The 13101-nt window shown below is 53.7% G+C and overlaps 1 protein-coding gene across 1 annotated transcript in view; it reads right to left on the reverse strand.

Moving 5' to 3' along the window:
* LOC134356400 (asc-type amino acid transporter 1-like) overlaps positions 1-3535 on the reverse strand; it is an 18386-nt gene extending 14851 nt beyond the window's left edge. The window contains exon 1 of the mRNA XM_063067333.1: positions 3518-3535. Coding sequence (XP_062923403.1) covers positions 3518-3535 — 18 coding nt within the window. The remainder of the gene's footprint in view (positions 1-3517) is intronic.
* Between the last annotated feature and the right edge of the window lie 9566 nt (positions 3536-13101).

Below are 13101 nucleotides of genomic sequence, written 5' to 3' on the forward strand. Positions count from 1 at the left end.
AGACAGGCTGGTGATGGGGTGGATTGTACATCGAGGACGATAGACAGGCTGGTGATGGGGTGGTATTGTACATCGAGGACGATAGACAGGCTGGTGATGGGGTGGATTGTATATCGAGGACGATAGACAGGCTGGTGATGGGGTGGATTGTACATCGAGGACGATAGACAGGCTGGTGATGGGGTGGATTGTACATCGAGGACGATAGACAGGCTGGTGATGGGGTGGATTGTACATCGAGGACGATAGACAGGCTGGTGATGGGGTGGATTGTACATCGAGGACGATAGACAGGCTGGTGATGGGGTGGATTGTACATCGAGGACGATAGACAGGCTGGTGATGGGGTGGATTGTACATCGAGGACGATAGACAGGCTGGTGATGGGGTGGATTGTACATCGAGGACGATAGACAGGCTGGTGATGGGGTGGATTGTACATCGAGGACGATAGACAGGCTGGTGATGGGGTGGATTGTACATGAGGACGATAGACAGGCTGGTGATGGGGTGGATTGTACATCGAGGACGATAGACAGGCTGGTGATGGGGTGGATTGTACATCGAGGACGATAGACAGGCTGGTGATGGGGTGGATTGATACATCGAGGACGATAGACAGGCTGGTGATGGGGTGGATTACATCGGACGATAGACAGGCTGGTGATGGGGTGGTTGTACATCGAGGACGATAGACAGGCTGGTGATGGGGTGGATTGTACATCGAGGACGATAGACAGGCTGGTGATGGGGTGGATTGTACATCGAGGACGATAGACAGGCTGGTGATGGGGTGGATTGTACATCGAGGACGATAGACAGGCTGGTGATGGGGTGGATTGTACATCGAGGACGATAGACAGGCTGGTGATGGGGTGGATGTACATCGAGGACGATAGACAGGCTGGTGATGGGGTGGTATGTACATCGAGGACGATAGACAGGCTGGTGATGGGGTGGATTGTACATCGAGGACGATAGACAGGCTGGTGATGGGGTGGATTGTACATCGAGGACGATAGACAGGCTGGTGATGGGGTGGATTGTACATCGAGGACGATAGACAGGCTGGTGATGGGGTGGATTGTACATCGAGGACGATAGACAGGCTGGTGATGGGGTGGATTGTACATCGAGGACGATAGACAGGCTGGTGATGGGGTGGATTGTACATCGAGGACGATAGACAGGCTGGTGATGGGGTGGTATGTACATCGAGGACGATAGACAGGCTGGTGATGGGGTGGATTGTACATCGAGGACGATAGACAGGCTGGTGATGGGGTGGATTGTACATCGAGGACGATAGACAGGCTGGTGATGGGGTGGATTGTACATCGAGGACGATAGACAGGCTGGTGATGGGGTGGATTGTACATCGAGGACGATAGACAGGCTGGTGATGGGGTGGATTGTACATCGAGGACGATAGACAGGCTGGTGATGGGGTGGATTGTACATCGAGGACGATAGACAGGCTGGTGATGGGGTGGATTGTACATCGAGGACGATAGACAGGCTGGTGATGGGGTGGATTGTACATCGAGGACGATAGACAGGCTGGTGATGGGGTGGATTGTACATCGAGGACGATAGACAGGCTGGTGATGGGGTGGATTGTACATCGAGGACGATAGACAGGCTGGTGATGGGGTGGATTGTACATCGAGGACGATAGACAGGCTGGTGATGGGGTGGATTGTACATCGAGGACGATAGACAGGCTGGTGATGGGGTGGATTGTACATCGAGGACGATAGACAGGCTGGTGATGGGGTGGATTGTACATCGAGGACGATAGCAGCGGATAGACAGGCTGGTGATGGGGTGGATTGTACATCGAGGACGATAGACAGGCTGGTGATGGGGTGGATTGTACATCGAGGACGATAGACAGGCTGGTGATGGGGTGGATTGTACATCGAGGACGATAGACAGGCTGGTGATGGGGTGGATTGATACATTGAGGACGATAGACAGGCTGGTGATGGGGTGGATTGTACATCGAGGACGATAGACAGGCTGGTGATGGGGTGGATGTACATCGAGGACGATAGACAGGCTGGTGATGGGGTGGATTGTACATCGAGGACGATAGACAGGCTGGTGATGGGGTGGATTGTACATCGAGGACGATAGACAGGCTGGTGATGGGGTGGTATGTACATCGAGGACGATAGACAGGCTGGTGATGGGGTGGATTGTACATCGAGGACGATAGACAGGCTGGTGATGGGGTGGTATGTACATCGAGGACGATAGACAGGCTGGTGATGGGGTGGATTGTACATCGAGGACGATAGACAGGCTGGTGATGGGGTGGATTGTACATCGAGGACGATAGACAGGCTGGTGATGGGGTGGATTGTACATCGAGGACGATAGACAGGCTGGTGATGGGGTGGATTGTACATCGAGGACGATAGACAGGCTGGTGATGGGGTGGATTGTACATCGAGGACGATAGACAGGCTGGTGATGGGGTGGTATGTACATCGAGGACGATAGACAGGCTGGTGATGGGGTGGATTGTACATCGAGGACGATAGACAGGCTGGTGATGGGGTGGATTGTACATCGAGGACGATAGACAGGCTGGTGATGGGGTGGATTGTACATCGAGGACGATAGACAGGCTGGTGATGGGGTGGATTGTACATCGAGGACGATAGACAGGCTGGTGATGGGGTGGATTGTACATCGAGGACGATAGACAGGCTGGTGATGGGGTGGATTGTACATCGAGGACGATAGACAGGCTGGTGATGGGGTGGATTGTACATCGAGGACGATAGACAGGCTGGTGATGGGGTGGATTGTACATCGAGGACGATAGACAGGCTGGTGATGGGGTGGATTGTACATCGAGGACGATAGACAGGCTGGTGATGGGGTGGATTGTACATCGAGGACGATAGACAGGCTGGTGATGGGGTGGATGTACATCGAGGACGATAGACAGGCTGGTGATGGGGTGGATGTACATCGAGGACGATAGACAGGCTGGTGATGGGGTGGATTGTACATCGAGGACGATAGACAGGCTGGTGATGGGGTGGATTGTACATCGAGGACGATAGACAGGCTGGTGATGGGGTGGATTGTACATCGAGGACGATAGACAGGCTGGTGATGGGGTGGATTGTACATCGAGGACGATAGACAGGCTGGTGATGGGGTGGATTGTACATCGAGGACGATAGACAGGCTGGTGATGGGGTGGATTGTACATCGAGGACGATAGACAGGCTGGTGATGGGGTGGATTGTACATCGAGGACGATAGACAGGCTGGTGATGGGGTGGATTGTACATCGAGGACGATAGACAGGCTGGTGATGGGGTGGATTGTACATCGAGGACGATAGACAGGCTGGTGATGGGGTGGATTGTACATCGAGGACGATAGACAGGCTGGTGATGGGGTGGTATGTACATCGAGGACGATAGACAGGCTGGTGATGGGGTGGATTGTACATCGAGGACGATAGACAGGCTGGTGATGGGGTGGATTGTACATCGAGGACGATAGACATGCTGGTGATGGGGTAGTATGTACATCGAGAACGATAGACAGGCTGGTGATGGGGTGGCATGTACATCGAGGACGATAGACAGGCTGGCGATGGGGTGGATTTTACATCGAGGACGAATGACAGGCTGGTGATGGGGTGGTCTGTACATCGAGGACGATAGACAGGCTGGTGATGGGGTGGATTGTACATCGAGGACGATAGACAGGCTGGTGATGGGGTGGATTGTATATCGAGGACGATAGACAGGCTGGTGATGGGGTGGATTGTACATCGAGGACGATAGACAGGCTGGTGATGGGGTGGATTGTACATCGAGGACGATAGACAGGCTGGTGATGGGGTGGATTGTACATCGAGGACGATAGACAGGCTGGTGATGGGGTGGATTGTACATCGAGGACGATAGACAGGCTGGTGATGGGGTGGATTGTACATCGAGGACGATAGACAGGCTGGTGATGGGGTGGATTGTGCATCGAGGACGATAGACAGGCTGGTGATGGGGTGGATTGTACATCGAAGACGATAGACAGGCTGGTGATGGGGTGGATTGTACATCGAGGACGATAGACAGGCTGGTGATGGGGTGGTATGTACATCGAGGACGATAGACAGGCTGGTGATGGGGTGGATTGTACATCGAGGACGATAGACAGGCTGGTGATGGGGTGGATTGTACATCGAGGACGATAGACAGGCTGGTGATGGGGTGGATTGTACATCGAGGACGATAGACAGGCTGGTGATGGGGTGCATTGTATATCAAGGATGACAGACAGGCTGGTGATGGGGTGGATTGTACATCGAGGACGATAGACAGGCTGGTGATGGGGTGGATTGTACATCGAGGACGATAGACAGGCTGGTGATGGGGTGGATATGTACATCGAGGACGATAGACAGGCTGGTGATGGGGTGGATTGTACATCGAGGACGATAGACAGGCTGGTGATGGGGTGGATTGTACATCGAGGACGATAGACAGGCTGGTGATGGGGTGGATTGTACATCGAGGACGATAGACAGGCTGGTGATGGGGTGGATTGTACATCGAGGACGATAGACAGGCTGGTGATGGGGTGGATTGTACATCGAGGACGATAGACAGGCTGGTGATGGGGTGGATTGTACATCGAGGACGATAGACAGGCTGGTGATGGGGTGGATGTACATCGAGGACGATAGACAGGCTGGTGATGGGGTGGATTGTACATCGAGGACGATAGACAGGCTGGTGATGGGGTGGATTGTACATCGAGGACGATAGACAGGCTGGTGATGGGGTGGTATGTACATCGAGGACGATAGACAGGCTGGTGATGGGGTGGATTGTACATCGAGGACGATAGACAGGCTGGTGATGGGGTGGATTGTACATCGAGGACGATAGACAGGCTGGTGATGGGGTGGATTGTACATCGAGGACGATAGACAGGCTGGTGATGGGGTGGATTGTACATCGAGGACGATAGACAGGCTGGTGATGGGGTGGATTGTACATCGAGGACGATAGACAGGCTGGTGATGGGGTGGATTGTACATCGAGGACGATAGACAGGCTGGTGATGGGGTGGATTGTACATCGAGGACGATAGACAGGCTGGTGATGGGGTGGATTGTACATCGAGGACGATAGACAGGCTGGTGATGGGGTGGATTGTACATCGAGGACGATAGACAGGCTGGTGATGGGGTGGATTGTACATCGAGGACGATAGACAGGCTGGTGATGGGGTGGATTGTACATCGAGGACGATAGACAGGCTGGTGATGGGGTGGATTGTACATCGAGGACGATAGACAGGCTGGTGATGGGGTGGATTGTACATCGAGGACGATAGACAGGCTGGTGATGGGGTGGATTGTACATCGAGGACGATAGACAGGCTGGTGATGGGGTGGTATGTACATCGAGGACGATAGACAGGCTGGTGATGGGGTGGATTGTACATCGAGGACGATAGACAGGCTGGTGATGGGGTGGATTGTACATCGAGGACGATAGACAGGCTGGTGATGGGGTGGTATGTACATCGAGGACGATAGACAGGCTGGTGATGGGGTGGATTGTACATCGAGGACGATAGACAGGCTGGTGATGGGGTGGATGTACATCGAGGACGATAGACAGGCTGGTGATGGGGTGGATTGTACATCGAGGACGATAGACAGGCTGGTGATGGGGTGGATTGTACATCGAGGACGATAGACAGGCTGGTGATGGGGTGGATTGTACATCGAGGACGATAGACAGGCTGGTGATGGGGTGGATTGTACATCGAGGACGATAGACAGGCTGGTGATGGGGTGGATTGTACATCGAGGACGATAGACAGGCTGGTGATGGGGTGGATTGTACATCGAGGACGATAGACAGGCTGGTGATGGGGTGGATTGTACATCGAGGACGATAGACAGGCTGGTGATGGGGTGGATTGTACATCGAGGACGATAGACAGGCTGGTGATGGGGTGGACGATCGAGGAGATGAGACAGGCTGGTGATGGGGTGGATTGTACATCGAGGACGATAGACAGGCTGGTGATGGGGTGGATTGTACATCGAGGACGATAGACAGGCTGGTGATGGGGTGGGTTGTACATCGAGGACGATAGACAGGCTGGTGATGGGGTGGATTGTACATCGAGGACGATAGACAGGCTGGTGATGGGGTGGATTGTACATCGAGGACGATAGACAGGCTGGTGATGGGGTGGATTGTACATCGAGGACGATAGACAGGCTGGTGATGGGGTGGATGTAATGTACATCGAGGACGATAGACAGGCTGGTGATGGGGTGGATTGTACATCGAGGACGATAGACAGGCTGGTGATGGGGTGGATTGTACATCGAGGACGATAGACAGGCTGGTGATGGGGTGGATTGTACATCGAGGACGATAGACAGGCTGGTGATGGGGTGGATTGTACATCGAGGACGATAGACAGGCTGGTGATGGGGTGGATTGTACATCGAGGACGATAGACAGGCTGGTGATGGGGTGGATTGTACATCGAGGACGATAGACAGGCTGGTGATGGGGTGGTATGTACATCGAGACGATAGACAGGCTGGTGATGGGGTGGATTGTACATCGAGGACGATAGACAGGCTGGTGATGGGGTGGATTGTACATCGAGGACGATAGACAGGCTGGTGATGGGGTGGATTGTACATCGAGGACGATAGACAGGCTGGTGATGGGGTGGATTGTACATCGAGGACGATAGACAGGCTGGTGATGGGGTGGATTGTACATCGAGGACGATAGACAGGCTGGTGATGGGGTGGATTGTACATCGAGGACGATAGACAGGCTGGTGATGGGGTGGATTGTACATCGAGGACGATAGACAGGCTGGTGATGGGGTGGATTGTACATCGAGGACGATAGACAGGCTGGTGATGGGGTGGATTGTACATCGAGGACGATAGACAGGCTGGTGATGGGGTGGATTGTACATCGAGGACGATAGACAGGCTGGTGATGGGGTGGATTGTACATCGAGGACGATAGACAGGCTGGTGATGGGGTGGATTGTACATCGAGGACGATAGACAGGCTGGTGATGGGGTGGATTGTACATCGAGGACGATAGACAGGCTGGTGATGGGGTGGATTGTACATCGAGGACGATAGACAGGCTGGTGATGGGGTGGATTGTACATCGAGGACGATAGACAGGCTGGTGATGGGGTGGATTGTACATCGAGGACGATAGACAGGCTGGTGATGGGGTGGATTGTACATCGAGGACGATAGACAGGCTGGTGATGGGGTGGATTGTACATCGAGGACGATAGACAGGCTGGTGATGGGGTGGATTGTACATCGAGGACGATAGACAGGCTGGTGATGGGGTGGATTGTACATCGAGGACGATAGACAGGCTGGTGATGGGGTGGATTGTACATCGAGGACGATAGACAGGCTGGTGATGGGGTGGATTGTACATCGAGGACGATAGACAGGCTGGTGATGGGGTGGTATGTACATCGAGGACGATAGACAGACTGGTGATGGGGTGGATTGTATATCGAGGACGATAGACAGGCTGGTGATGGGGTGGATTGTACATCGAGGACGATAGACAGGCTGGTGATGGGGTGGATTGTACATCGAGGACGATAGACAGGCTGGTGATGGGGTGGATTGTACATCGAGGACGATAGACAGGCTGGTGATGGGGTGGATTGTACATCGAGGACGATAGACAGGCTGGTGATGGGGTGGATTGTACATCGAGGACGATAGACAGGCTGGTGATGGGGTGGCATGTACATCGAGGACGATAGACAGGCTGGCGATGGGGTGGATTGTACATCGAGGACGATAGACAGGCTGGTGATGGGGTGGATTGTACATCGAGGACGATAGACAGGCTGGTGATGGGGTGGATTGTACATCGAGGACGATAGACAGGCTGGTGATGGGGTGGTATGTACATCGAGGACGATAGACAGGCTGGTGATGGGGTGGATTGTACATCGAGGACGATAGACAGGCTGGTGATGGGGTGGATTGTACATCGAGGACGATAGACAGGCTGGTGATGGGGTGGATGTACATCGAGGACGATAGACAGGCTGGTGATGGGGTGGATTGTACATCGAGGACGATAGACAGGCTGGTGATGGGGTGGATTGTACATCGAGGACGATAGACAGGCTGGTGATGGGGTGGATTGTATATCGAGGACGATAGACAGGCTGGTGATGGGGTGGTTGTACATCGAGGACGATAGACAGGCTGGTGATGGGGTGGATTGTACATCGAGGACGATAGACAGGCTGGTGATGGGGTGGATTGTACATCGAGGACGACGGCTGGTATGGGTGGGTACACGAGTGACGATAGACAGGCTGGTGATGGGGTGGATTGTACATCGAGGACGATAGACAGGCTGGTGATGGGGTGGATTGTACATCGAGGACGATAGACAGGCTGGTGATGGGGTGGATTGTACATCGAGGACGATAGACAGGCTGGTGATGGGGTGGATTGTACATCGAGGACGATAGACAGGCTGGTGATGGGGTGGATTGTACATCGAGGACGATAGACAGGCTGGTGATGGGGTGGATATGTACATCGAGGACGATAGACAGGCTGGTGATGGGGTGGATTGTACATCGAGGACGATAGACAGGCTGGTGATGGGGTGGATTGTACATCGAGGACGATAGACAGGCTGGTGATGGGGTGGATTGTACATCGAGGACGATAGACAGGCTGGTGATGGGGTGGATTGTACATCGAGGACGATAGACAGGCTGGTGATGGGGTGGATTGTACATCGAGGACGATAGACAGGCTGGTGATGGGGTGGATTGTACATCGAGGACGATAGACAGGCTGGTGATGGGGTGGATTGTACATCGAGGACGATAGACAGGCTGGTGATGGGGTGGATATGAGGACGATAGACAGGCTGGTGATGGGGTGGATTGTACATCGAGGACGATAGACAGGCTGGTGATGGGGTGGATATGTACATCGAGGACGATAGACAGGCTGGTGATGGGGTGGATTGTACATCGAGGACGATAGACAGGCTGGTGATGGTGATGGGGTAGAAGCTGGTGATGGGTGGATGTACATCGAGGACGATAGACAGGCTGGTGATGGGGTGGATTGTACATCGAGGACGATAGACAGGCTGGTGATGGGGTGGATTGTACATCGAGGACGATAGACAGGCTGGTGATGGGGTGGATTGTACATCGAGGACGATAGACAGGCTGGTGATGGGGTGGATGTACATCGAGGACGATAGACAGGCTGGTGATGGGGTGGATTGTACATCGAGGACGATAGACAGGCTGGTGATGGGGTGGATTGTACATCGAGGACGATAGACAGGCTGGTGATGGGGTGGATTGTACATCGAGGACGATAGACAGGCTGGTGATGGGGTGGATTGTACATCGAGGACGATAGACAGGCTGGTGATGGGGTGGATTGTACATCGAGGACGATAGACAGGCTGGTGATGGGGTGGATTGTACATCGAGGACGATAGACAGGCTGGTGATGGGGTGGATTGTACATCGAGGACGATAGACAGGCTGGTGATGGGGTGGATTGTACATCGAGGACGATAGACAGGCTGGTGATGGGGTGGATTGTACATCGAGGACGATAGACAGGCTGGTGATGGGGTGGTTGTACATCGAGGACGATAGACAGGCTGGTGATGGGGTGGATTGTACATCGAGGACGATAGACAGGCTGGTGATGGGGTGGATTGTACATCGAGGACGATAGACAGGCTGGTGATGGGGTGGATTGTACATCGAGGACGATAGACAGGCTGGTGATGGGGTGGATTGTACATCGAGGACGATAGACAGGCTGGTGATGGGGTGGTATGTACATCGAGGACGATAGACAGGCTGGTGATGGGGTGGATTGTACATCGAGGACGATAGACAGGCTGGTGATGGGGTGGATTGTACATCGAGGACGATAGACAGGCTGGTGATGGGGTGGATTGTACATCGAGGACGATAGACAGGCTGGTGATGGGGTGGATTGTACATCGAGGACGATAGACAGGCTGGTGATGGGGTGGATTGTACATCGAGGACGATAGACAGGCTGGTGATGGGGTGGATTGTACATCGAGGACGATAGACAGGCTGGTGATGGGGTGGATTGTACATCGAGGACGATAGACAGGCTGGTGATGGGGTGGATTGTACATCGAGGACGATAGACAGGCTGGTGATGGGGTGGATTGTACATCGAGGACGATAGACAGGCTGGTGATGGGGTGGATTGTACATCGAGGACGATAGACAGGCTGGTGATGGGGTGGTATGTACATCGAGGACGATAGACAGGCTGGTGATGGGGTGGATTGTATATCGAGGACGATAGACAGGCTGGTGATGGGGTGGATTGTACATCGAGGACGATAGACAGGCTGGTGATGGGGTGGATTGTACATCGAGACTGGTGATGGGGTGATGTACATCGAGGACGATAGACAGGCTGGTGATGGGGTGGATGTACATCGAGGACGATAGACAGGCTGGTGATGGGGTGGATTGTACATCGAGGACGATAGACAGGCTGGTGATGGGGTGGTATGTACATCGAGGACGATAGACAGGCTGGTGATGGGGTGGATTGTACATCGAGGACGATAGACAGGCTGGTGATGGGGTGGATTGTACATCGAGGACGATAGACAGGCTGGTGATGGGGTGGATTGTACATCGAGGACGATAGACAGGCTGGTGATGGGGTGGATTGTACATCGAGGACGATAGACAGGCTGGTGATGGGGTGGATTGTACATCGAGGACGATAGACAGGCTGGTGATGGGGTGGATTGTACATCGAGGACGATAGACAGGCTGGTGATGGGGTGGATTGTACATCGAGGACGATAGACAGGCTGGTGATGGGGTGTATTGTACATCGAGGACGATAGACAGGCTGGTGATGGGGTGGATTGTACATCGAGGACGATAGACAGGCTGGTGATGGGGTGGATTGTACATCGAGGACGATAGACAGGCTGGTGATGGGGTGGATTGTACATCGAGGACGATAGACAGGCTGGTGATGGGGTGGATTGTACATCGAGGACGATAGACAGGCTGGTGATGGGGTGGATTGTACATCGAGGACGATAGACAGGCTGGTGATGGGGTGGATTGTACATCGAGGACGATAGACAGGCTGGTGATGGGGTGGATTGTACATCGAGGACGATAGACAGGCTGGTGATGGTGGATTGGAGGACGATAGACAGGCTGGTGATGGGGAGGATCGAGGACGATAGACAGGCTGGTGATGGGGTGGATTGTACATCGAGGACGATAGACAGGCTGGTGATGGGGTGGATTGTACATCGAGGACGATAGACAGGCTGGTGATGGGGTGGTATGTACATCGAGGACGATAGACAGGCTGGTGATGGGGTGGATTGTACATCGAGGACGATAGACAGGCTGGTGATGGGGTGGATTGTACATCGAGGACGATAGACAGGCTGGTGATGGGGTGGATTGTACATCGAGGACGATAGACAGGCTGGTGATGGGGTGGATGTACATCGAGGACGATAGACAGGCTGGTGATGGGGTGGATTGTACATCGAGGACGATAGACAGGCTGGTGATGGGGTGGATTGTACATCGAGGACGATAGACAGGCTGGTGATGGGGTGGATTGTACATCGAGGACGATAGACAGGCTGGTGATGGGGTGGATTGTACATCGAGGACGATAGACAGGCTGGTGATGGGGTGGATTGTACATCGAGGACGATAGACAGGCTGGTGATGGGGTGGATTGTACATCGAGGACGATAGACAGGCTGGTGATGGGGTGGTATGTACATCGAGGACGATAGACAGGCTGGTGATGGGGTGGATTGTACATCGAGGACGATAGACAGGCTGGTGATGGGGTGGATTGTACATCGAGGACGATAGACAGGCTGGTGATGGGGTGGATTGTACATCGAGGACGATAGACAGGCTGGTGATGGGGGGATTGTAATCGAGGACGATAGACAGGCTGGTGATGGGGTGGTATGTACATCGAGGACGATAGACAGGCTGGTGATGGGGTGGATTGTACATCGAGGACGATAGACAGGCTGGTGATGGGGTGGTATGGGTGTACATCGAGGACGATAGACAGGCTGGTGATGGGGTGGATGTACATGAGGACGATAGACAGGCTGGTGATGGGGTGGTATGTACATCGAGGACGATAGACAGGCTGGTGATGGGGTGGATTGTACATCGAGGACGATAGACAGGCTGGTGATGGGGTGGATTGTACATCGAGGACGATAGACAGGCTGGTGATGGGGTGGATTGTACATCGAGGACGATAGACAGGCTGGTGATGGGGTGGATTGTACATCGAGGACGATAGACAGGCTGGTGATGGGGTGGATTGTACATCGAGGACGATAGACAGGCTGGTGATGGGGTGGATTGTACATCGAGGACGATAGACAGGCTGGTGATGGGGTGGATTGTACATCGAGGACGATAGACAGGCTGGTGATGGGGTGGATTGTACATCGAGGACGATAGACAGGCTGGTGATGGGGTGGATTGTACATCGAGGACGATAGACAGGCTGGTGATGGGGTGGTATGTACATCGAGGACGATAGACAGGCTGGTGATGGGGTGGATTGTATATCGAGGACGATAGACAGGCTGGTGATGGGGTGGATTGTACATCGAGGACGATAGACAGGCTGGTGATGGGGTGGATTGTACATCGAGGACGATAGACAGGCTGGTGATGGGGTGGATTGTACATCGAGGACGATAGACAGGCTGGTGATGGGGTGGATTGTACATCGAGGACGATAGACAGGCTGGTGATGGGGTGGTATGTACATCGAGGACGATAGACAGGCTGGTGATGGGGTGGTATGTACATCGAGGACGATAGACAGGCTGGTGATGGGGTGGATTGTACATCGAGGACGATAGACAGGCTGGTGATGGGGGATTGTAATCGAGGACGATAGACAGGCTGGTGATGGGGTGGATGTACATCGAGGACGATAGACAGGCTGG

The sequence above is a fragment of the Mobula hypostoma genome, chromosome 14 (assembly GCF_963921235.1).
Source record: "Mobula hypostoma chromosome 14, sMobHyp1.1, whole genome shotgun sequence".
Classification (NCBI taxonomy): Eukaryota; Metazoa; Chordata; class Chondrichthyes; order Myliobatiformes; family Myliobatidae; genus Mobula; species Mobula hypostoma.